We start from the raw sequence: 27,833 nt of genomic DNA, 5'->3' as shown, positions 1-27,833 counted from the left end.
TCTCAGTGATAGTCGACCCAAGGTACTTGAAGTCTCTCACCCTTTCAAGCTCCCTGTCGGCTATCCTGAGATTTGGTAGGTTTTGTTGGCTGGTCATTGCCATACACTTGGTCTTTTCGATGTTGACTGTCAGGCCAAGTTCCCTTGCACCTTTCCCCAGTTGTTGATAGGCTTCCCCTAGCACAGCAGTGTTTCGTGCGAGTAATGCCACATCGTCAGCCGGCCGGGGTGGCCGAGCGGTTCTAGGCGCTACAGTCTCGAACCGCGCGACCGCTACGGACGCAGGTTCAAATCCTGCTTCGGGCGTGGATGTGTGTGATGTCCTTAGGTTAGTTAGGTTTAAGTAGTTCTAAGTTCTAGGGGACTGATGACCTCAGAAGTTAAGTCCCATAGTGCTCAGAGTCATTTTTTAACCACATCGTCAGCTTAGGCTAAGTACTGCAGTGAACGATGTAAGAAGGTTCCTCCTTTGTTTAACTCTATCTGACTTACGACTAGGCAAAGGTTGAATAGCAATGAGAAGATACTGTCACCCTGTCTAAGTCCCTTCTTCACTTCCACTTCTCTGGAGATTTCGCCCTGTATTTTTACTTAACAGTTGGTTTCGCCGAGGGTCATCACAGAAAGTTTAATGAGCTTCTTAGGTATTCCAGTCTCTTCCATTACATTCTTCAATGCCACTCTTGAGATGCTATCATAGGCTTGTTTAAAGTCGATAAAAAGCTGGTGTATGTTAATTTGATGTTCGTAACATTTTTCAAGTAGTATGCGCAATGTGACTATCTGGTCAGTTGTTGACCTATTTCTTCTAAAGCCACTCTGATAGTCTCCAACTCTCTCTTCCACTTATGGAGTAAGCCTGCTGGTTAGAATCTTGGAGAAAACTTTATATGTAGTATTTAGTAGGGAGATTCCTCGATAGTTCTGGCAGTTTAATTTATCTCCTTTTTTATGTATGGGGCACATTATAGCTTTTTCCAATCCTTTGACATGCTCTCCTCTTGCCAGATAATCAGTATTATTTTATGAACTGTTTTCCACAGCGTTTCCCCACCATAATTGAGCTCTTCCACTTGCTATGCAAGATATACGAGACAAGCGAAATAAGAGGGGCAGTCAAATGAAACTCTAACACCTGCCACAACGGAACCATGGAATGGTTCCACTCAGAAGTAATCACCATCGGCGTTAAGACATTTATCCTATTGTGAGACGAGATGATGAATTCCTGTTTCGTAAAACGCGGTCGGCCGCAGACGGATCCATAACCGCCCTCACTCTTGCACTTTCTCGTCCGACTGAAACCGACGTCCGCGCATGTCTTTCTTCAAGTCGCCATTGATGTGAAGTACATACGTGAACGATCCGAGCTGTACGGAGAATTTTGCATTCCGACTTACTTTCTTTCAGAATGAGATTTTCACTCTGCAGCGGAGTGTGCGCTGACATGAAACTTCCTGGCAGATTAAAACTGTGTGACGGACCGAGACTCGAGACCTTTGCCTTTCGCGGGCAAGTGCTCTAGCAACCCTTTTTTTTATCTCATTTTGTTCGCTTTCGTTCGTTGCATCTGCTCGGGGCGGACGTCGTAAGATACCCGTTTAAGTTCGTTGCTGATCGATTACCTCAGTTTTTTTTTTTTTTTTTAATTACAGAGGGCAGCTAACCCTCTGACCGAACACGCTGAACTACCGTGCCCCCCCCCCCCCCCCAGCTTCAACTCTGCCAGTACCTCGTCTCCTACCTTCCAAACTTCACAGAAGCTCTTATGCGAAACTTGCAGAACTAGCACTCCTGGAAGAAAGGATATTGCGGAGACTTGTCTTAGCCAGAGCCCGGGGGATGTTTTCAGAATGAGAAAGGCAAAGGTCCCGAGTTCGAGTCTCGGTCCGGCACACAGTTTTAATCTGCCAGGAAGTTTCAGCAGTACACTTTTCCAGTAACATGTCAGCAGCTACAAAAAGTTTAACCAATAATGAAGTTCAGTTTGGCAAGAGTGTAAAGAATTTATTGGTGGCCAACTCCTCCTACTCCATTGATGAATTTCTTAGATGGACAGATTGATGCGTGGATTTATTAATAACATCACATAATTTGAATATTGCGTACAATCTGATTTCTGTACAAATTTTGTGCAGTAATGCAATCATTGCAAAATAAGTGCTGTAAAGTGTTTTTATTTTATTTTTATTTATTGATGCGTGGCTACAATAGTCTAAATGGTTCAAACGGTTTTGAACACTATGGGACTTAACATCTGAGGTCATCAGTCCCCTAGAACTTAAAACTACTTAAACCTAACTAACCTAAGGACATCACACATCCATGCCCGAAGCAGGATTCGAACCTGCGATCGTAGCGGTCGCGCGGTTCCAGACTGAAGGTCTAGAACCGCTCGGCCACACGGGCCGGCTGCAATAGTCCAAGAATTATCGTATGCAGCTAAGTGTACTGAACATTTGATATTTGGTGACAAGTTTTTTTGACCGATTTCACATGCACAAGGGCAGTTCATTTGTGATCTGTGGAATGTACGTTAGCATATCCGTTCTTACCCTGTAAATATTTATTGTGTACATTTGTTTTCTGACATGTTCCACGTCTCAAAGGATCTCCTCACCATGGATGAATTGGAACGAAAATTGCATCTAACCTAATCTAATTAGGAGAGCACAGCAAATACCATCACCCGATTTCCCAGGAACTTCGCTCAGTGGGGCAGGAGTCGAAATAAGCGAACACGTGTCTCGGCTTATTCGTAGATACGGACAAAGTTTTCGAGTTAGTTTCCAGGTAGTATAGGTGTCTTTTATCGGGTGATATCCTTAGGCTAAATGGGGGCGCAGTGGTAAGCGTTACAGCTTTTTAATTTTGCGCTCCGTGTTCGAAGCCTGATTATTGTGTTTATTTATTTTATTTTTGTTGTTTTCATTTATCTACCCATATCCCTAGAACGTTACTACACGAATGTTTCTTATCAGACTAGGGAATACAGGGGCATTATATTAATTGTAAAATTACAACTGTATTTCACAATGATGTCTCACATTTATTTCATATGTGCATATCGTATGTTGAGAGATTACTATCTTTATAAATTATCATATTTTGTTATTTCATTGTCATTTCAATTTCTTTATTGGAAAATTTGGAAATTTGTGGTAAGGTCTTATGGGACCATACTGCGGAGGTCATCCGTCCCTAAGCTTAAGCACTACTTAATCTAACTTAAACTAACTTACACTAATGACAGCACACACACCCATGCCCGAGGGAGGACTCGAACCTCCGCGGCGGCGGGGGGGGGGGGGGGGGGGGGGTGAGGGGAGGGTGACAAGACGCCCTAGACCGCGCGGCTACCCAGCGCGGCAATTTATTTTCTATATTAATTCTTCTATTTAATCATATCTTTATTCTTCAGAAAGGTTTGGTGCACTGACTTGGATGATACCGATCGTAGAAAGGTTCGAAACACAGGTATTCCGAACACCACGACTATCGCTCGGAGGCATATTTGCTACAGTGACATTTCTTCGTACCAATATCACTCGCAAAAGAACCATCGTTAAGATTCATGAAGATGTCGCGCGTTGGCAATAAGTTCGCAGTAAACCGCGCATAACGTATCACTTTTTCCGAAAACAGGCGCGCGCAATTGATTATGAATCAAGATACACTACAAGAATTTCACTGAAAACAGTTGCAAATAATTTTCTCATTTTTCGGACCGCATGTTATTCCACAGCGCCTGACTGGCAGAGTGTATCGACAGTTTTTGGAATATGAATAGGGTGGTCTGCTTCATGTCGTCCCTCTCGTAATACGAACCAACTTATGGTTTATGCACAACCGTGCCCTGTACATGTCAGTCGTGAAGCAAGAGGGTTTCCCATTGTTGCTTATCTCGATAAGTGAATAGGTCGTTGGGACCAGTTGCTTGGACCGTCAGATGTCTGGATCTTAACCTCTGGACGTCGACCTTTGGAGCCGTGTCAGAGAGCTCGTGTGTAGTGTTGCAGATGAGAATGTAGCAGAACTAGAGCAGCGAAATGGAAATGGCTATGTAACTGTGCAAAATGAGATGAACGGAGCCTGCAACATTCCGAGAGCGTAAGATGTCTAGCCCGTCACTGTCGTCTCTCTGTATGCTCTGTTGTAGTCTAGCGGCACGAGACGTACTATGTACATTCATTCTGTCGGTAATTCATAGACTGGAGTTGGTGTGTACGGTACGATGACGTACTCGAACGGTAAATACGGGGATTTGCACCTCCTTTACAGTTCAGCAGAAATCAACGCAGGAGCAGCAAGATGACGGTATATGGAAATGTTTCCAAAAAGAAGAGAATCAAACCATTAGACTTTCACAGTTGTCGAAGACGTTTAAGGGGATGTGGCATTCGTGATGGGCTACGGTTAGGTCGGCCTCAGCTAGATGGAGTGGGTGTTGAGAAATTGCTGGAAATGGTAGATGAAGACCCGAACGGAAGTACCCGCCGTTTAGGTGCCAATGCAGGGGTCCCACAGTCACCCGTGTGGCGCCTGCTTCGGAAGAATCAATTCCACCTATTTCACTTATAGAAGGTACACGATCCGACACCTATAGACTGCCCTATACGTCAGAATTTCTGTCAGTGGTTACTCGAGCGCCATGCAGCCGATCCACTGTTCAGTCGTCGGTCGCTGTTTACGGATGAGAGACCCTTCGTGAACGCTCATAACATGCACGCGTGGCCAGCCGGGGTGGCCGAGCGGTCGCAGGTTCGAATCCTGTCTCGGGCTTGGATGTGTGTGATGTCCTTAGGTTAGTTAGGTTTAAGTAGTTCTAAGTTCTAGGGGACTGATGACCTCAGAAGTTAAATCCCATAGTGCTCAGAGCCATTTGAACCATGCACGCGTGGGCATATAAGAATCCTGGCGTTAACTGCAGTGCGAGAATATCAGCATCGCAGAGGTTGAAAATACGGCTTCAGCTGTAAATTACTTTATTTTCACACGACCGGTTTCGGACTGTTACAAGCCCATCCCCAGGTGTCGTGGCTGTGCTGTGGTCCCGAAGCGCCGCGTGTACCAGGCGCTGTGTGCTGCCTATGAGCGCAGAACAGAGAGAACTCCCTGCTGTAATGCTCAGTTGCCGATGTTCTGCCAACAGGATTGTTTGTAATATCAACATCGTTTTTCAGTGAACATTTGGTATGGTATCGTGGACAATCAGTTACTCGGACCGCATGTTATTCCACAGCGCCTGACTGGCAGAGTGTATCGACAGTTTTTGGAACATGAATTGAATGGTGTGCTTCATGACGTCCTACTCGCTATACGAAACAACTTATGGAGTATGCACGACTGTGCTCCTGTACATTTCAGTCCGGAAGCAAGAGGCTTTCTCAATGTTGCTTATCTCGATAAGTGGATAGGTCGTGGGGCCCAGTTGCTTGGACCGTCACATCTCTGGATCTTAACCCCTGGAGGTCAACCTTTGGAGCAGTGTCAAAGAGCTCGTGTATAGTGTTGCAATTGAGAATGTGGCAGTACTAGAACTGTGAAATGTAAATGGCTGTGCAACTGTACAGAATGAGATAAACGGATCCTGCAGCATTCCGAGAGCGTAAGATGCCTAGCACGTCACTGTCGTCGCCGACATCGACATCATTCTAAACATATTCTGGTATAAATGTACGGCACGTAGTCGTGTTGAATATCGGTATCCTTCGTGTCGCTACTTTCTGAGAAGAATTAATTTTGTGTTGACTGTGTTGCACTTGTGATCCCTAGTCTGCCGCATAACTCTTAAATAAAGCAGTTTAAGACGAAACTTTATTTAACATTTTCCGCTTATTTGGATGGATGCATACATTACACACACGAAATTTGTAGACTTACTTTTGAATCACTCTGTATAAATGAAAGACAGAAATAAAAGTAAGAGTCAGGTTTAGAAACGTGGCGCAAGATTAAGACGGCGAGCGCCAACCACTGGGCCACCATTTCGTCTGATGATACCCCGCGGTACAAAGTACAAAAGTACTTGGAAAGTACGTCAAAAACATTTCAGGAACTATACAGTATCAACGGATAAGCCGATACATGTGTTCGCTTATTTTTTTAGTCCTGTTGCACCGAGATAAGTTTCTGGGAAATCGTGTTGTGACACTTGCCGTGTTCTCCTCGTCAAAGTGTTTCTGCCACCACGCAACTGTAGAAAACGATTCGTTCCGGGTTCCGATGAACACTGAAAGTGCTTCGGTCCGTCACCGTTTATCGCGTCTCTCTCTCTCTCTCTCTCTCTCTCTCTCTCTCTCACGCGCGCACACACACACACACACACACACACACACACACACACACACACACACAGGCAGCCTCTCGCCCTCACGGACCTGCATGTTTATCAGAGCAGTATTGACTTAACCGCGGAGCGAGAACGTGTTTGACATAGCCAAGAGCATCGTTCGACACTGTTTCCTCTGAAAGCTTGATCGTAAAGCTGGCCGTTCGTCCGGCCTTCTCCTAACCAGCACGGTGCAGTACCGCCGCAAAGGGCTGCACGTCTATCGGCTCTCGCCACGAATGGCCGCCAACAGACGTCAAACACCTGTGCCTCCGGAAACCGCCTACCGCACTCGCAGCACTGTAGAGAGATTTCTTAAATCTATACAGGGTGGTCCATTGGTCGTGACCGGGCCAAATATCTCACGAAATAAGCGTCAAACGAAAAAAACTACAAAGAACGAAACTTGTCACTGTTTAGAGGAATGTCGTTACACGTATTGCCAAATGCATTGAGGTTGACGGACATCATTTTGAGTATTTATTGCATTAATGTGGTACTTACAGGTAAACACGCTGTAACAGCATGCGTTCTCGGAAATGATAAGTTCACAAAGGTACATGTATCACATTGGAACAACCGAAATAAAATGTTAAAACGTACCTACGTTCTGTATTTTAGTTTAAAAAACCTACCTGTTACCAACTGTTCGACTAAATTGTGAGCCATACGGTCGTGACTATTACAGTGCCATCTATCACAAAGCGAAAAAAGTGGTCCAACTAAAACATTCATATTTCTTTACGTCCTACACGAATATGTAATAAAAAATGCGGGTTCCTATTTAAAAAACGCAGTTGGTATCCGTTTGACCTATGGCAGCGCCATCTAGCGGGCCAACCACAGCGCCATCTGGTTTCCCCCTTCAAGCTAGACGAGTTTTGTTCTTTGTAGTTTTTTCGTTTGATGCTTACTTCGTGAGATATTTGGGCCGGCCACTATCAGTGGACCACCCTGTATACGTGTATGTAATGGGATCCAATCTCTCCGTGTGGAATGGCCGTAACAATGTCGGTATCATAAATATACTGTGTTCATCGTAAGTTTAACACGATGGAAAACATTGCGGTACGAAATCATGTGTGTTTGTTTCATCTCACTGCAGTCTCCTCCCGGCGGAGGAGACTATGTAGCGTATAGCTGCGCTTAGATGGGCCATATTTTGCGGCAGTATTGGGCGGCTATCTGAAATCTGCTGTGTCACTAGCGGCGTATTTTTTCTTTTTTAAGAGGAACACTTCTCGAAAAAATTAAGCGTAATCTGTTTTTTCGATTCTTTTTAGCCGTTTCTCCGCGCCTATGTTTGCAGAGTATTAAGCACCTTTACGCATTTTCACAGCCCTTATGATAGGGACCACGTGAGCGTGACAGGCTATAGAGGAAGTGACTGTCCAGCGGAGTTTTGTAACAAGAACTGCGCGAGACACATTTAACGCAGCAACTGGTGGTAAAAAACAGCGAATTCCTTGAATGCTTTAGTGTGCAGTTGTATCATTCGCCCTTGAGGAGCAACGAAATGTTTTATACTAAAGCAGGGCGTAATTCAAGCTGCGTCACAAGATCTTGTGCAGGTGTACTGCGCTCGATACCAATCTCTGACCGTGCTGTGCGGTTGCTTGATTACACTATAGTTAAACTGACGATCAACGAAGTCTTGTTTGGCGTAGGCGACCACGGTTTTGATGGTTCAAATGGCTCTGAGCACTATGGGACTTAACTTCTAAGGTCACCAGTCCCCTAGAACGTAGAACCACTTAAACCTAACTAACCTAAGGACATCACACACATCCACGCCCGAGGCAGGATTCGAACCTGCGACCATAGCGGTCGCGTGGTTCCAGACTGTAGCGCCTAGAACCGCTCAGCCACCCCGGCCGGCGATGACGGTTTATTTCGACAACAACGCTCTGCTGATGTCATACGTAAGCTGTTTAAAATCAGTACTGTTAAAATTATACATACAGTACAGGATCCTAAAGTGAGCCTGAGATAAAGAACGAATAGTTGGAAATTAGTGTTTCAAGCGTTACGAAGTTTTTAATGATCAATACCTGCGAGACGTGCCTTGGTAAACTGCTTTGTTTCATAACAAAGATGTGGTGGAGCTATCTTATGCTAATATAACGTCGACAATGTCTGGGATACTATTCATGATCCTCATCTATCGTCCTGACTCAAGATTAATTTACTCACTCGACACCAATTTACAATCTTTCCGTAATGGAGTATTTCAGATTGTCGCGTCCTCCGATCGTTGTTTCACCACTAACAGGATAAAAAGGTTTTTTTTAACGTCATGGGTCAACAGTTATTGTTTCGGTAAAAACATTCGTGAAATTTGTAATAATGAGCGCAGAAAAGTAGTGTAATAATTATTTATTCATACTTTTGGCGTCTTCTTAGGCCACATCTCTGACAGAATTTCACTACATTGGTTTTTCCTTTTTATTTTTTGAGACAGCAACCAGCCACAAATTTATTTTAAGTTCCGTTATTCAAAGGGTACCGTTACCGGTTTCGAATCATTACAATTCATCGTCAGACGGCTTTCATGCTTGCATTACAACAAGTGCTGCGGTTTCTACTGATTAGATATCCTAAAATATAAATAATACATAATTATAAGCACGCCACAAAGATGGTTGAGTTACAGATTTGCATTGGGATGTAACGTACGTGAAATGTCTGTTTGGAGTACTTGTTTTCATAATTTTCGTCCAGCAGACAACGTTTGTAGTTTTCGCCGCATTCACATCGTTGCATACATAAACTTGCATAATTGAGCGCTTCAGAATTGTCACTGAATGCATCTCCACCACATTTTTGTCGTTGTACACTTAAATTTGTATCACTGAGCACTTCAGCTTAGTCACAGAACAGGCTTCTAACATGCACCGCATGTTTTGATAGATACATACCCTATGTATCTAGCAAAACATGTAGGTTAACTTAAGATATTTTTTTAATTGTTCAGTGTAATATTTAAGCCCATTTGCAACCGATGTGTTAATAATAATTGCTCTTCTCTTTTGCAGATTCGGAAGGCACAGATTCCAGTAAGTAAATGGATTTACTCCTGTTTTACATGTGACTGTATAGATTTTCAGACTGTATCATACCTGATTTAAGTGTCAGGAAGTCATTGCTGAAAGTATTTGTATGGAGTGTAGCCATGTATGGAAGTGAAACATGGACGGTAAATAGTTTGGACAAGAAGAGAATAGAAGCTTTCGAAATGTGGTGCTACAGAAGAATGCTGAAGATTAGATGGGTAGACCACATAACTAATGAGGAAGTATTGAATAGGATTGGGGAGAAGAGAAGTTTGTGGCACAACTTGACCAGAAGAAGGGTTCGGTTGGTAGGACACGTTCTGAGGCATCAAGGGATCACCAATTTAGTATTGGAGGGCAGCGTGGAGGGTAAAAATCGTAGGGGGAGACCAAGAGATGAATACACTAAGCAGATTCAGAAGGATGTAGGTTGCAATAGGTACTGGGAAATGAAGAAGCTTGCACAGGATAGAGTAGCATGGAGAGCTGCATCAAACCAGTCTCAGGACTGAAGACCACAACAACAACAACAACATCATACCTGATGAATTTCTTTTATACGAGCAGCTCCCTAAGTACCGTGTTCCAATAGCGAAAACAAAGACATACCTTCTTGCTGCTCTGAACCAATAACAACTAACAAAAACTGCATATATCGATTATGCTGCTGTTTCGTGCCATGTCATCTTCGGATCATCACCCACTCTCCATAAACTTTATAGATCACGCTGACACACACTTTAGCTTAACTTCCATAAAGACATCTGTTTTCGTAGGTTGTCTACACAAGTGTACGGATTACGTGGATCAGATATTTAGTGTCAGTATTTTCAACTGACACGAAGTGATTCTTTATTTAGTGTTTCATTCATGCCGACTATTCCACGTGAGAAACGACGCAAGAGGCAAACTGTTCAGCTGCACGAAAAGCAACTTTGAAGCAATACTTTTAAATCACAAGCTGATCAGTCCATAAAGCGATAGTGTCAACAGGCATTTTATTTAAACAACACTCAGTCTGGCAGAAACATCCGAAATATTCCCAAAGCCCGGGCAAAGTGCGGGGATCGAAAGGAGATCATATTACACATTATACGGGGTGTTCAAAAAGTCTCTCCGCAGTGCCGTATGATTGTTAGCCGGCGTAGTATGCCGTAGTGAATATACCGAAGTGAAACTCAGTGAAATCCAAGTTATTAATTTATTGACTATTCATTTTTATTTACAGATTTTCACATTAAATGTTGAAAGTGTCCCCCCTGTGGCCTAGCGGTTCTAGGCGCTCCAGTCTGGAACCGCGCGACCGTTACGGTTGCAGGTTCGAATCCTGCCTCGGGCATGGATGTGTGATGTCCTTAGGTTAGTTAGGTTTAAGTAGCTCTAAGTTCTAGAGGACTGATGACCTGAGATGTTAAGTCCATAGTGGTCAGAGCCATTTGAACCATTTTTTTGTCCCTCCTGTTGTTGAATACACAATTCAATTCGTCTGATCATACGGCACGCGTGGCTAACAATCATACGGCACTGCGGAGAGACGTTTTGAACACCCCGTATTTAGATGTAATGTCCTAGTACCCACTCAGTATTTGAAAAGTCATGGCGAGGTCGCAAAAATAAGCCACCAAAAGTCGAGAAAGCAATATAAGGTAATGAAAGGTTTCCTTTCATACCAACGATATTTGCGAAGATACTGCATATTAGTCGATACTGTGCCAGTTCTCTTCAGAACTCTGGATGTATATGAGATGCGATAACAAGAAAGTTAGTATCTCTAGTTGCTCAGAGGTATACTGGGGACTTAAGTATCGACGCCACTTACGAAGTGTGCTAGGAAAATTGTTAGCATTGCTAACGAACCGTGTGTCGTAGCGCAGTATGACTGTATTGACGGAGCTTTTATTATGTACGTTAAATGTCATTGAACCTTCACTTACTTCGCAGATGAACGACAACATTGTTTGTAACTTCCTTTGAACAGTATGATTATGGTGCTTCTCAATCTCTTCCTTGAGACGATCACTAGAGAATTGCTGTCGGTGAACTTCAACATAACTTCCTTCCACAAAGATTGACTTCATGCTGGCGCGTTTGTTTCGACATGTCGGCATGCCGCTAAACATATGCACTCAAAGTTTTGATACAACACAATAACATCGGCTTTATATCCTTTACAGAATTTCACGACAAACTCACTGACTGACCCGCAGTGATTTCGACCGGTGCGGTAGGGATCTCCGCGAATGAAATCTGGTATTTGTGCGGCCCTCGTCTCAAATCGGAGAATCCCGGGGATGCCCAGGTGTAAAACATTCAGTTCAGTTCAGAGGGGCCACAAAGACTGGTGGGCTGTTTAATATTGTCCGTTGATGGTTCAAATGGCTCTGAGCACTATGGGACTCAACATCTTAGGTCATAAGTTCCCTAGAACTTAGAACTACTAACCTAAGGACATCACACACACCCATGCCCGAGGCAGGATTCGAACCTGCGACCGTAGCAGTCCCGCGGTTCCGGACTGCAGCGCCAGAACCGCTAGACCACCGCGGCCGGCTATTGTCCGTTGAAATAAATTGTGTTCGCTGAATTAAAAAGTTATGAGATTTTCATTGCCACCTCCTTTAAATGAGACCCCTCGTCCCCCCCCCCTTTGAGCTCACGTAATTAATAGACCTTCCCATAATTACTTACTACCATCAAGATCCTCATATTTTGCTTGCATCGTAAGTTAGACACGACTACATGAGTATACAACAACAATCTGTTATCGCCCTCTGCATAACGAGTTTAAAATTTATTATTCGACTATTCTTCAAAACACATGCCGCCAAGTTTGCGGTCTCTGGCACATGTATACTGTTTCTGGAAAGGAAGCCCTTTGTCAGGCTATAGGATCGAACCTTCGCCATTTTAATACTTACTTAAAAGATTCACTGACCAGCAATGATTTAACACTTGTTTTACACTCTTACAGTCCGGAACCGCGCGACTGCTGCGGCCGCAGGTTCGAATCCTGCCTCGGACATGGATGTGTGTGATGTCCTTAGGTTAGTTAGTTTAAGTAGTTCTAGGTTCTAGGGGACTGATGACGTCAGATGCTAAGTCCCATAGTGCTCAGAGCCATTTGAACCATTTGAACACGTAGTGTTGGTCTGCTGCGGAGCTCCATGTTCAACAGTGTACGATGAACGGCGTGCTCCGAAACACTTGTGCGTGCACCAGCGTTGTGCTCTTTCGGTAGAGATGCCCCAGATCACCATATATCCCACTTTACAGACCGGAAAAGTCTCCAAACCCCACGTTTTATGATGAGCAGTGGACGTCCAACCACTTAGCACCTAATGATACACTCCTGTAAATTGAAATAAGAACACCGTGAATTCATTGTCCCAGGAAGGGGAAACTTTATTGACACATTCCTGGGGTCAGATACATCACATGATCACACTGACAACCACAGGCACATAGACACAGGCAACAGAGCATGCACAATGTCGGCACTAGTACAGTGTATATCCACCTTTCGCAGCAATGCAGGCTGCTATTCTCCCATGGAGACGATCGTAGAGATGCTGGATGCAGTCCTGTGGAACGGCTTGCCATGCCATTTCCACCTGGCGCCTCAGTTGGACCAGCGTTCGTGCTGGACGTGCAGACCGCGTGAGACGACGCTTCATCCAGTCCCAAACATGCTCAATGGGGGACAGATCCGGAGATCTTGCTGGCCAGGGTAGTTGACTTACACCTTCTAGAGCACGTTGGGTGGCACGGGATACATGCGGACGTGCATTGTCCTGTTGGAACAGCAAGTTCCCTTGCCGGTCTAGGAATGGTAGAACGATGGGTTCGATGACGGTTTGGATGTACCGTGCACTATTCAGTGTCCCCTCGACGATCACCAGTGGTGTACGGCCAGTGTAGGAGATCGCTCCCCACACCATGATGCCGGGTGTTGACCCTGTGTGCCTCGGTCGTATGCAGTCCTGATTGTGGCGCTCACCTGCACGGCGCCAAACACTCATACGACCATCATTGGCACTAAGGCAGAAGCGACTCTCATCGCTGAAGACGACACGTCTCCATTCGTCCCTCCATTCACGCCTGTCGCGACACCACTGGAGGCGGGCTGCACGATGTTGGGGCGTGAGCGGAAGACGGCCTAACGGTGTGCGGGACCGTAGCCCAGCTTCATGGAGACGGTTGCGAATGGTCCTCGCCGATACCCCAGGAGCAACAGTGTCCCTAATGTGCTGGGAAGTGGCGGTGCGGTCTCCTACGGCACTGCGTAGGATCCTACGGTCTTGGCGTGCATCCGTGCGTCGCTGCGGTCCGGTCCCAGGTCGACGGGCACGTGCACCTTCCGCCGACCACTGGCGACAACATCGATGTACTGTGGAGACCTCACGCCCCACGTGTTGAGCAATTCGGCGGTACGTCCACCCGGCCTCCCGCATGCCCACTATACGCCCTCGCTCAAAGTCAGTCAGCTGCACATACGGTTCACGTCCACGCTGTCGCGGCATGCTACCAGTGTTAAAGACTGCGATGGAGCTCCGTATGCCACGGGAAACTGGCTGACACTGACGGCGGCGGCGCACAAATGCTGCGCAGCTAGCGCCATTCGACGGCCAACACCGCGGTTCCTGGTGTGTCCGCTGTGTCGTGCGTGTGATCATTGCTTGTACAGCCCTCTCGCAGTGTCCGGAGCAAGTATGGTGGGTCTGACACACCGGTGTCAATGTGTTCTTTTTTCCATTTCCAGGAGTGTAGTTTGACTGTTCTTCTGCCTCTTCACGCATCAACACGAAGTCATTCGACCGGCTTCGCCGTTTTCGAGATACTCGTTCACAGGCTATGTCTAATAATAATCTTCCCTTTGTCAAAGTCGCTTGTCTCAATGGATTTCCCGTTTTGCAGCCCATGTCTTCGCTACCGTGATCCCCCGTCCGTGTTTTCTCCGCTTACATACTTGAGTTACCGCGCCACATGCCCGAAACGCCACAAGGCGGCATCCAACGTAGCGATGGGTTGTGGTCATAAGTTTCGGCTGATCATTGTACATGCTGGGAAGTAGCAGGAGAGACGGGGAAACAAACAGACGGACCAAGCAACAAATTAGAGCGAATGACATGATTGTGACTGTAATGAAAGTGAAACAACTGTGCGGGACTTATAGCAAGGCGAACACACGGTATAAGGCGCAGTCAAGAGAAAACGAGATAGATGGAAAAAGTAAACTTCTTTATTTCAAAAGTAATCGCCATATCTGGTAATACATCGTACATTTATTCCATTCCACTGTGAAACAAGACGGTCGGTGCCTTCATGGAAAAATGTTTGCCATCGTGAACAGTGATCGCATCCAAGCGTGCAGCCGTTCGCACGACGCAAATCGACGGCGGCGAATGTCCTTCCTCAGGGCTCCGAAAATATGGAAATCGCATGGGGAGAGATCGGAACCATATCGAAGATGTGTAACGTCTTCTCAGCGAAATTTCTGCAGCATCGCACCATGTGGAGGAGGGTGGCGGCATCTTTTTGGCATGTTGTTTCGACTAAGCTGCGGAAATTTCGCTGGGATGCCTTTACACATCCATCGTACAGTCCCCATCTCTCCATAGGCCATTTCCACATTTTTCGAGCCCCGAAGAAAGACACTCGTGGCCTGGATTTGCTTATTCGCCGAAGAGGTGTACGCCAGGACACAATCATGGCTGCGTAGGCAACTGCAAACATCTCTCCATAATCGCGTTCTAGGCGTTTCATTCTGGAACCGCGCTGCTGCTACGGTCGCAGATTCGAATCCTGGCTCGGGCATGGATGTGTGTGATGTCCTTAGGTTAGTTAGGTTTAAGTAGATCTAAGTTCTAGGGGACTGATGACCTCAGATGTTAAGTCCCATACTACTCAGAGCCATTTGAACCATAAACGCGTTGGTCAGCGTGTCTTACAGTAGGATAAATGTATTAACGAAAATGGCTATTACTTTTGAAATAATAAAGTGTTTACTTACTTTTTCCCAACTATCGCGTTTTCATTTGACTACCAATTATAGAAGGATCAAGGAACATGTTTGCTATATTCCCAGGGATAAGGTTCAAAATGGCTCTGAGCACTATGGGACTTAACTTCTGAGATCATCAGTCTCCTAGAACTTAGAACTACTTAAATCTAACTAACCTAAGGACATCACACACATCCATGCCCCAGGCAGGATTCGAACCTGCGACCGTAGCAGTCGCGCGGTTCCAGACTGAGCGCCTAGAACCGATCGGGCACACTGGCCGGCCAACTTGTCGTTGATGATGATGATGATGCACCATACCAGTCATTATACTATTTTCATCGTTTCTTAACTTTTATGTCGTAAACTCTCATAGAATTTCCGCACTTAGCCGTCAACTCTTTCTGCGTTTCCGTGTATTCGAAGCAATCCTATTAAACGGAGCTCCGTTTTGTGCCAGGTGGATGCTAATTAATTAACGGTCAACACGCTCTGAACTAATCTCTTTAAAACAACAGCTGCAATTTAATTTACTTTTTGCATTTGAATCAGCACTGCACGCGAGACTAATCTGCTTCATTTATTTCTTTTTTGGCGGGAGATTAACAGCTGCCCTAATGCCTACGCAGAACACCTCTCCAGTAGCGTGTTTTCGAAAAGAACCAGCGTAGCTTTCGCGATGAGGCGACAAATTAATTAGCCCAGAACTAATCTCTACGGTTCCTGTTAAATTTACATATGTTGTGTGAGAAATTACATAGTGCCCGGTATGCAGTACTTCTACCTAAATCGGTTTCGACAAACGAAAGGCAAAAGAACCACTGCAATAATGAATATAGAAAATTTTTGTGATGATTCTGATGGAGAGAAGTTGAAATGTAAAATACTTGACTGGCATAAATGTAAATATGAAGACTTATGGTCACTATTTATAATGGAGTGCACTGTAAATAGAAAAAAGAATGCATGTGTCTAACATACTCTGTTGCAGAGTATTTTTTACGCCAGTATGGAACAGGAGTACGAGGTGCGACAATAAAGTAATGAGACCTTTTTTAAAAAAAAATTTTGCTTACCGTTTTAGTCAAGTTTAGTGTTGTCTCCTTCAAAGTAGTTCCCTTCTGATTGCACACACTTTTTCCAGCGTTTCTGCCACTGATAGTAACATTTCTGGAACTCATCTCCTGTAATATCCTCCAAGACCCTCGTCACAGCTTTTTGAACATTTTGTGTTGTTTAAAAATGGTGTCCCTTACCGCCGTTTTGACTCTTGGAAATAGAAAATCAGTTACAGTGATAATTACACAAATCTGAAAGCTATTAATTCAACTATATCCCTAGGGATAATAGTGACGAACATCTTAAATTGATACGGTCACATAGATAATGTTCTGAGGTAGGCGACCAAAGAATACGTTTCATTGGCAGAAGAGTTAGGAAACGTAATAAGTCAGCCTGCACTACACTTTTCCGTCCTCTTCTGGAGTATTGCTGCGCGCTGTGGACTCATCACCAGATAGGATTGACGGTGGTCATCAAAAAACTTCAAAGCTGCTTTTGTACTGTTTCGAAATAGGGGAGAGAGTGTCACGGATATAATACGCGAAGTGGGGTGGCGGTCGTTACAACGAAGGGGTTTTTCGTTGCGGCGAGGCGTTCTCACGAGGTTTCAACCTCCAGCTTCGTTTTCCGAATGCGAAAAAATGTAATTGACACTCAACTACATAGGGACAAATGATGACTGCAATAAAATAAATCAGAGCTCGCACAGTGAGATTTAAGTGTTCGTTTCTCACGCGCGCTGTTCGAGAGTGGAAAGGTAGAGAAATAATGTGAAAGTGGTTCCATGAAACCTGTGTCGGGCAGTTCACGTGAGTGCAGCTGTAGACCGCCCAATGCCTGCTGTACTGGTGTGGGGTGCCATTGGACGCCCACACTATCACCCCTGTTTCGCATGATCCATAATTTGGGCAATAGCCGTTACATTTATGATGTGTTAGGGCCGGTAGCTGTGCCCTGTCTCCGAGTTCTCCGCAACATTGCATTTCAACAAGATAACACAAGACCGCATGTTACCCGTGCTGTTCTGACCGACCTCAATACAGAGGGCATCCGCATGTTGCCCCGGCCAGCACGTTCTCCGGATCTGTCAGGTAGTGAAAACAGCTGGGCATCAGTTGCCGAGAGATCGGTTGCGTCGCCAACACGACTGGCGAATGCAGCATGCAGTGATGTAATCGTATCTATCATTCAGGCTCACAGTTATCGTCAGTTCCCAGCCCGGTTTGTCCAATTTTTGCTGCCAGACTTACCGGTTTTGTGTAATACACTAATGGCCATTAAAATTGCTACACCACGAAGGTTCAAATGGCTCTGAGCACTATGGGACTCAACTGCTGTGGTCATAAGTCCCCTAGAACTTAGAACTACTTAAACCTAACTAACCTAAGGACATCACACACATCCATGCCCGAGGCAGGATTCGAACCTGCGACCGTAGTGGTCGTGCGGTTCCAGACTGTAGCGCCTTAAACCGCTCGGCCACTCCGGCCGGCTACACCACGAAGATGACGTGCCACAGACGTGAAATTCAACTGACAGGAGGAAGATTCTGATATGCAAATGATTAGCTTTTCAGAGCATTCATAGAATGTTGGCGCCGATAATGACACCTACAACGTGCTGACATGAGGAAAGTTTCCAACCGATTTCTCATACACAACAGCAGTTGACCGGCGTTGCCTGGTTGCCTGTTGAAACGGTGTTGTGATGCCTCGTGTAAGGAGGAGAAATGCCTACCATCACGTTTCCGACTTTGATAAAGGTCGGATTGTAGCCTATAGCGATTGCGTTTTATCGTATCGCGGCATTGCTGCTCGCATTGGTCGAGATCCAATGACTGTTAGCAGAGTATGGAATCGGTGAGTACAGGAGGGTAATGCGGAACGCCGTCCTGGATCCCAACGGCCTCGTATCACTAGCAGTCGAGATGACAAGCATCTTATCCGCATGGCTATAACGGATCGTTCAGCCACGTCTCGATCCCTGAGTCAACAGATGGGGACGTTTGCAAGATAACAACCATCTGCACGATAGTTCGACGACGTTTGCAGCAGCATGGACTATCAGCTCGAATGAATCCAGGTTCTGTTTACAGTAACATGATGGTCGCATCCGTGTTTGGCGACATCGCGGTGAACGCACATTGGGAACGTGTATTCGTCATCGCCATACTGGAGTATCACCCGGCGTGATGGTATGGGGTGCCACTGATTACACGTCTCGCTCACCTCTTGTTCGCATTGGCGGCACATTGAACAGTGGACGTTACATGTCAGATGTGTTACTACCCGTGGCTCTACCCCCCATTCGATCCCTGCGAAACCCTACATTTCAGCAGGATAATGCACGACCGCATGTTGCAGGTCCTCTACGGGCCTTTCTGGATACAGAAAATGTTCGACTGCTGCCCTGGCCAGCACATTCTCCAGATCTCTCACCAATTGAAAACGTGTGGTGAATGGTGGCCGAGCAACTGGCTCGTCACAATACACCAGTCACTACTCTTGATGAACTGTGGTATCGTGTTGAAGCTGCATGGGCACGCCATCCAAGCTCTGTTTGACTCAATGCCCAGGCGTATGAAGGCCGCTATTACGGCCAGAGGTGGTTGTTCTGGGTACTGATTTCTCAGGATCTATGCACCCAAATTGTGTGAAAATGTAATCACATGTACGTTCTAGTATAATATATTTTTCCAATGGTGTAGCAATTTTAATGCCCAGTAGTGTAAATTTTACATCCCAAAAATTTAATCATGAATTCTTCCAAGAAACAGAAATATGTTATTTACTTTCTTACTTGGAGTGCAATTTTGATGGAGGGCGGTGCACATGTAGTGTTGCCTGTGTCGGCGACACGGACGAGCGGCCGAGTAGGCGGGTAGGGAGGGCCAAACAGCGGTGTTTGTTATTAGGGAGCGCGGGGAGCCCGGGGTAACGAGGTCGCAGAGATAAGCCGAATTCCTGCCGCCCGTGGGCGGAGCTAAACTGCTGGCAGTCTGCCGCGCGCTGCGCGAGGCGGCGTTCTGACGGGATTCCGTCCCTTATCACCTCTGCCGCCCGCACGGCGAATTCCGCATCAGGTGCGCCGCGTTGTCGCTAATAGAACGGTCGTGTGTGTGTGTGTGTGTGTGTGTGTGTCTGGGAGAGAGAGAGAGAGAGAGAGAGAGAGAGAGAGAGAGAGTGAGAGGGGGGGGGGAGAAAAAACATTAATACATGGGATGTACTGAAACTGCCGATGCATCTCGTCTGCTTTGACCTATGATGCAAACATATTCGATATGGCCTCAGAGATGTTCCAACATCATCAAAGTATCGACACCTAATCATGTGAGTACCCCGAAAGTATCGAAAACTACTCATATCAGTACTTTTTAATTCAACACATGATCCCTTAACAGGACATCTACGTCCGTTCATATTTATCATCAGTGATTCTCTCTTTCTTTCGCTACTACCTGTATCCCGCATCGTGCGCAGGGTCGGCAGGGTTAAGTATGGAATTGGCATGGTTAATTTTAAGGGGTAGCCGGATGCCCTTCCTGCCGCCACCCCATAAACCCCGGGACGGAAGCAGTGTACCCCAGCTGTCTACGTGTAGTGTAAATCGTGAAAGAGCGGGAATGTGTTTGCTGGCTGGTGTGGCCAAGCGGTTCTAGGCGCTTCAGTCTGGAACCACGCGGCCGCTACGGTCGCAGGTTCGAATCCTGCCTCGGGCATAGGTTTGTGTGTGTTGTCCTTAGGTTAGTTAGGTTTAAGTAGTTCTAAGTTCTAGGGGACTGATGACCTAAGATGTTAAGTCCCATAGTGCTCAGAGCCATTTGAACCACTTGGGAATGTGTTTCAAATGTCTGCGAATCGAGTAACTGAGGCGGGACGTGGGGACCAGCCCGATATTGACCTAGTAGGACGTGGAAAACCGCCTAAAAACCGCATCCAGGCTGGTCGGCACAGCGGCCGTCGTCGTTAATCCGCCGGGTGGATTCGATCCGGGGCCGGCGCGCTTACCCGAGTCCAGGAAGCAGCGCGGTAGCGCGCTCGGCTAACCTGGCGGGTTATTTATCATCAGCGATAAGATCTGTTATTGTTGTTAAATGTTTCAATTCCTAAAAAGTAAAGCACAACCCGGTTCCGGGACCTGTGTCCAATCTTCAGGTGCATCTGCAAAGTTATAAATAAATGACGCCTATCGAAATCATCGCATCAAAATAACTAAACAGAACTAATACTACAACTCCTAAGAAAAAACTCCACGTACATAAAACGTAAGTCCATAAAAGCCGAATAACAGAGGCTAAATTAGGTTAAAATAGTGCATCTCTGGCACATACCATAAAACAGGAGACTCGATTCGTATGACCTTTGGAAAGCCTCCTGCAGAGCAGGACCTACATAAAAAGACATAGGTCTCCAAATTAAAAGAGCGGGACCACCGTGAATAAAATCAAAATATAACCCTACAGCCCCCATTCCAAAACTTACAAAGGTCCAGGAAAAAGGATTTGTCAAACAATGGATCCGCGTAAAGCCGGCCGTGGTGGCCGAGCGTTTCTAGGCGCTTCAGTCCGGAACCACGCGGGTGCTACGGTCGCAGGTTCGAATCCAGCCTCGGGCATGGATTTGTGTGATGTCCTTAGGTTACTTAGGTTTAAGTTCAAATGGTTCAAATGGCTCTAAGCACTATGGGACTTAACATCTGAGGTCATTAGTCCCCTAGAACTTAGAACTACTTAAACCTAACTAACCTAAGGACATCACACACATCCATGCCCGAGGCAGGATTCGGACCTGCGACAGTAGCAGTCGCCCGGTTCCAGACTGAAGCGCCTAGAACCGCTTGGTCACACCGGTCGGCCTAGGTTTAAGTAGTTCTAAGTTTAGGGGACTGATGACCTCAGCTGTTAAGTCCCATAGTACTTAGAGCCTTTTTCTGATCCGCGTAGATAAGCGGTCTTTCAAACACTGAAACGAACAAAAAAGGGGGTGTATAGCCTGTGTAGCTGCAGGTGTGTGTGAAGACACAATGTGACCCTTGAGTAAAAACTGTGACTCACCAGTGCCTTATACCCATCCATCAGGCCCGAGCCACGAACACACTAGAGTTGAAATGTCGCCGGTAGAAGCCGTGTAGCCGGTCCTTAGACCTGATGATAATGGTTATAATATCGCAGATCTTAACCGTCAGTTGGACTGAGCGCTGCACTCGCTATGGTGATACACAATACGGTGGCGAAACCAGTGGTATACCGGTCGACCCGAAGTCCACAACGTTTCGAAGGATATTTCATGAGTATTCTGGTACGAGGAACTCGTGGTCTCCTGTGGCTCGTTGCAGAACATTATTGCATTTTGTTTGATTTCTAATCATCTTTAAACTTTGCAGTCAAGATGAGCATGAGATTGCCTGAAGAGATTTGAATGGAGCATCTAATTTACTTACTAGAGAACCAGGAGCTGAAGACCTCAGAATAATATTATTCCCCTCTGAGGTGTTAGAAAATTCACTCAGTTTTCTATTGGATAAAATACAAGGCAAAATCCAGCGTACTGTTGCTTACCTAAGAGAAGTCATAACAACAGCACCAAACTGCTGGAAGAGCCGTACCTTCCTGCTAGTTGATTCAGTTTCAAGGAACATGGCAAAACTCTTCCTACTAGGGAAGTAAAATGTTCTGTTTTCCTAACCTCATGCATTTAACTTTGTTAAATTCATTTCCTGTTATTCGTGATGCCTTTCTTAACGTAGCAACTGCGGTTGCCTTGGCTGCTTTATTTTTAAACAAGGAACATTTCACTTTCCACAAACACTTCCGTTGTACGTAAGCAGTTGCAGTCTTGATCGTCGTTTCATTGTCCCAACGACTATGGTTTCAAGTTTTTTGACATGGCTGTCAATCAGCGACTGTTGTATAATACAAAATTTTGAAAAACACAGCCCTCACTCGCGAACACAATTAATTTGATGTACCAACTACTTCTTGCAGATTCAGAGATACATTTTCTTTCTACTTTTTACTGCTCACATACGTAAATTAAAAAACTTTTTTGGTTTTTATAACGTATCTATTATAGCAAGCAGTAATGTCATTTAATGGGTTATTTCGTATATGTCTTCTTTATGCATTTATTCTGGAATTTTTGTACTACAGCCAGTCATTCATTAGTTGTATTTTATATCATGAAGTATCCCGCTATTGTAATTACTTCATGTACCTGAACGGTGTCGTTAAGGTGTTCGTTTATTTCCCTCTCTGCAGTTACGAGAGATGTTTACAAAATAGCCTGTTTTACCAATTAGCCACCAGATGGCGGTATTGTCTTGAAGTTGCCGTGGCGCACAAGTCACATGATGTTTCAGTTTTGTGTTGACTGTAGCAGAGGACACATGGCAGCCCTTAGTGGCTTGCACCTCTGTTGCATTTTATTTTAATTCTGACTATCTGACGCTGTCAGGTATGACCGCAGCTTTCGTATTTTTTGGTACGTTATGCCGTACCATTTAGTTTTAATTTTGTCCGAAGAAGGTGTCCCTTGTGACACCGAAACCTAGGTCACAAATTAATTGTGTTCGCTACTGAGGCCTGTGTTTTTCCAAATTTTGGACTATAATTTCGATCCACAAGAAAAAGAATACCGAAAAGAGAGCACGGAATGAAGAAAGAGAACTAATGCACTTCAGAAAACAGCAGGTGTGCACACTTGTTTAGTGTCGGCAGAGGTGAGTTGGGATTGGTGAGACTGCTTCATCGACTACTATCGCCCGTGTTACACTGTCAAGAATCTTTGGCCGTATTTAAACTTTCCGCCGTTGATAAAGCGGAGGGGAAAGCAGTTCCCATGTTTAATTATCATTGTGTAATAAAATGAAGAGCGTTTAACTGCAGTCTGAGCCTGTATCGATGTTCCTGATCACAGAGAAATCTAATCGCAAAAGAACCCCAGTCTACTGGCTAATATTTTATGAAAAATCTTCGACGGTGTTATTTTGCACAGTAATACGGGGTTATGAAATTTAATGTATCGGATCTTCTAAACTATTTGACTGAACTGCTTGAGTAATCAGTGCTCTCAATGCACATATCAGTCGACTGCTTGCTCAGAGTGAGGCAGTCTTTAGGGAGAGACAGTACTAGCAACTGTGTCGACACGTGTGGGCGCACTGGCAGCTGTTAGCAGCTGAAACCCTGCTGGCCCTAATCCCTTCTCCAAGCCGGAGGACATGAGGCGCGTCCTTCCGTCTTCCCCCCCCCCCCCCCCAACACCGCCATCCCACCCCTACATCACACTCTTCGTCACCCTGAGGCCGTCAATAGCCAGCCGGCTACCTACTGAGTTGAACTGAAACACCGAATGAAGACACTTACCTAGAACAGACACAGTGGTTCATACTATCCCCTTTCATGAAGCAACGATTGACTTGGCTGTTGTTCCTCTGCTCGTTCTTGGTATACAGTTAAGAAACCGTTTTTGTTAGCATCGAAAGTGACATCTAAATGAAATTTCTGAGCCCAGTTACTGGGGGCAAATAGAGTTGTACACTACTGGCCATTAAAACTGCTACACAACGAAGATGACGTGCTATAGACGCGAAATTTAACCGACAGGAAGAAGATGCTGTGATATGCAAATGATTAGCTTTTCAGAGCATTCACACAATGCTGGCGCCGGTGGCGACACCTACAACGTGCTGACATGAGGAAAGTTTCCAACCGATTTCTCACACACAAACAGCAGTTGACCGGTGTTGCCTGGTGGAACGTTGCTGTGATGCCTCGTGTAAGGAGGAGAAATGCGTACCATCACGTTTCCGACTTTGATAAAGGTCGGATTGTAGCCTACCGAGATTGCGGTTTATCGTATCGCGACATTGCTGCTCGCGTTGGTCGAGATCCAATGACTGTTAGCACAATACGGAATCGGTAGGTTCAGGAGGGTAATACGGAATGCTGTGCTGGATCCCATCGGCCTCGTATCACTAGCAGTCGAGATTACAGGCATCTTATCCGCATGGCTGTAACGGATCGTGCAGCCACGTCTCGATCCCAGAGTCAACAGATGGGGACGTTTGATACACAACAACCATCTACACAAACAGTTCGACGACGTTCGTAGCAGCATGGACTATCAGTTCGGAGACCATGGCTCCGGTTACCCTTGACGCTGCATCACAGAAGAGCGCCTGCGATGGTGTACTCAACGACGAACCTGGGTGCACGAATGGCAAAACGTCATTTTTTCGGATGAACGCAGGTTCTATTTACAGCATCATGATGGTCGCTTCCGACATCTCAGTGAACGCACATTGGAAGCGTGTATTCGTCATCGCCATACTGGCGTATCACCCGGCGTGATGCTATGTTGTGCCATTGGTTACACGTCTCGGTCACCTCTTGTTCGCATTGACGGCACTTTGAACAGTGGACGTTGCATTTCAGATGTGTTACGACCCGTGGCTCTACCCTTCATTCGATCCCTGCGAAACCCTACATTTCAGCAGGATAATGCATGACCGCATGTTGCAGGTCCTGTACGGGCCTTTCTGGATACAGAAAATGTTCCACTGCTGCCCTGGCCAGCACATTCTCCAGATCTCTCACCAACTGAAAACCTCTGGTCAATAGTGGCCGAGCAACTGGCTGGTCACAGTACGCCAGTCACTAATCTCGATGAACTGTGGTATCGTGTTGAAGCTGCATGGGCAGCTGTACCGGTACACGCCATCCAAGCTCTGTTTGACTCAATGCCCAGGTATGTCAAATTGCGTGAAAATACAATCACATGTCAGTTCTAGTATAATACACTCCTGGAAATGGAAAAAAGAACACATTGACACCGGTGTGTCAGACCCACCATACTTGCTCCGGACACTGCGAGAGGGCTGTACAAGCAATGATCACACGCACGGCACAGCGGACACACCAGGAACCGCGGTGTTGGCCGTCGAATGGCGCTAGCTGCGCAGCATTTGTGCACCGCCGCCGTCAGTGTCAGTCAGTTTGCCGTGGCATATGGAGCTCCATCGCAGTCTTTAACACTGGTAGCATGCCGCGACAGCGTGGACGTGAACCGTATGTGCAGTTGACGGACTTTGAGCGAGGGCGTATAGTGGGCATGCGGCAGGCCGGGTGGACGTACCGCCGAATTGCTCAACACGTGGGGCGTGAGGTTTCCACAGTACATCGATGTTGTCGCCAGTGGTCGGCGGAAGGTGCACGTGCCCGTCGACCTGGGACCGGACCGCAGCGACGCACGGATGCACGCCAAGACCGTAGGATCCTACGCAGTGCCGTAGGGGACCGCACCGCCACTTCCCAGCAAATTAGGGACACTGTTGCTCCTGGGGTATCGGCGAGGACCATTCGCAACCGTCTCCATGAAGCTGGGCTACGGTCCCGCACACCGTTAGGCCGTCTTTCGCTCACGCCCCAACATCGTGCAGCCCGCCTCCAGTGGTGTCGCGACAGGCGTGAATGGAGGGACGAATGGAGACGTGTCGTCTTCAGCGATGAGAGTCGCTTCTGCCTTGGTGCCAATGATGGTCGTATGCGTGTTTGGCGACGTGCAGGTGAGCGCCACAATCAGGACTGCATACGACCGAGGCACACAGGGCCAACACCCGGCATCATGGTGTGGGGAGCGATCTCCTACACTGGCCGTACACCACTGGTGATCGTCGAGGGGACACTGAATAGTGCACGGTACATCCAAACCGTCATCGAACCCATCGTTCTACCATTCCTAGACCGGCAAGGGAACTTGCTGTTCCAACAGGACAATGCACGTCCGCATGTATCCCGTGCCACCCAACGTGCTCTAGAAGGTGTAAGTCAACTACCCTGGCCAGCAAGATCTCCGGATCTGTCCCCCATTGAGCATGTTTGGGACTGGATGAAGCGTCGTCTCACGCGGTCTGCACGTCCAGCACGAACGCTGGTCCAACTGAGGCGCCAGGTGGAAATGGCATGGCAAGCCGTTCCACAGGACTACATCCAGCATCTCTACGATCGTCTCCATGGGAGAATAGCAGCCTGCATTGCTGCGAAAGGTGGATATACACTGTACTAGTGCCGACATTGTGCGTGCTCTGTTGCCTGTGTCTATGTGCCTGTGGTTCTGTCAGTGTGATCATGTGATGTATCTGACCCCAGGAATGTGTCAATAAAGTTTCCCCTTCCTGGGACAATGAATTCACGGTGTTCTTATTTCAATTTCCAGGAGTGTATATATATCGCCATACTGGCGTATCACCCGGCGTGATGCTATGTTGTGCCATTGGTTACACGTCTCGGTCACCTCTTGTTCGCATTGACGGCACTTTGAACAGTGGACGTTGCATTTCAGATGTGTTACGACCCGTGGCTCTACCCTTCATTCGATCCCTGCGAAACCCTACATTTCAGCAGGATAATGCACGACCGCATGTTGGAGGTCCTGTACGGGCCTTTCTGGATACAGAAGATGTTCCACTATTGCCCTGGCCAGCACATTCTCCAGATCTCTCACCAACTGAAAACCTCTAGTCAATAGTGGCCGAGCAACTGGCTGGTCACAATACGCCAGTCACTACTCTCGATGAACTGTGGTATCGTGTTGAAGCTGCATGGGCAGCTGTACCTGTACACGCCATCCAAGCTCTGTTTGACTCAATGCCCAGGTATATCAAATTGCGTGAAAATACAATCACATGTCAGTTCTAGTATAATATATTTGTCCAATGAATACCCGTTTATCATCTGCATTTCTTCTTGGTGTAGCAATTTTAATGGCCAATAGTGTATTACCTAGTGTGTAGAACGGTTCATGGTGAAATCAGTCGCAGCTCATATCCAGATCTTCCCAATTATGTCGCAAACGGCTATTTTGTGGACCCATTTTTAGTGGAACCTTCTTGCTTGTATTATCGTTTGCATTCACTCGTGTCGGTTTTGACCATTAATGACGGTACACCATATGTAGACTAGACTGGAGTCAAGCTGTACAACGATTTCAGAAAACCGACGGTGATCATCAGTACCAGGAACATGTATGCCTTCTCCTGAGTTCAAGGATCTGGAAACATATTCTTGTACTGACTCCTCCTTCAGATCCAAATTTCTCACTGGCCTGATGAAGCCTAACGAAAGCTGTAGCATTGACGTTCATATTCTTCCACTTACTCACACAGTTTGAAACAGTGCTGTGTTTCTCGAGAGATGTTATTTTCGATTTTGTTGATATCTAATCAAAAACTGTCTGAAAACCTATAGATCACAGACAGAGTGCTAATTAATACTGATTGTTCTGTTGTAGATAAGGCGCACTATAGATGTCTAGACACCAAATTTGATTATTATTTTTATTATTATATGTCTGTGTCATTTACAATGTTATATTTTACGTCAAAACAT

At 46.1% G+C, this 27,833-nt stretch overlaps 1 protein-coding gene across 1 annotated transcript in view; it reads left to right on the top strand.

Moving 5' to 3' along the window:
* The window catches only part of LOC126092185 (low-density lipoprotein receptor-related protein 1), a 772,271-nt gene that overhangs the window by 242,184 nt on the left and 502,254 nt on the right, over positions 1–27,833 (top strand). The window contains exon 2 of the mRNA XM_049907661.1: positions 9,367–9,387. Within this exon, the coding sequence (XP_049763618.1) occupies positions 9,367–9,387 (21 nt within the window). The remainder of the gene's footprint in view (positions 1–9,366; positions 9,388–27,833) is intronic.

This window comes from Schistocerca cancellata, chromosome 7 (genome assembly GCF_023864275.1).
Source record: "Schistocerca cancellata isolate TAMUIC-IGC-003103 chromosome 7, iqSchCanc2.1, whole genome shotgun sequence".
Classification (NCBI taxonomy): domain Eukaryota; kingdom Metazoa; phylum Arthropoda; class Insecta; order Orthoptera; family Acrididae; genus Schistocerca; species Schistocerca cancellata.
This window is presented reverse-complemented; position numbering and strand designations above follow the sequence as displayed.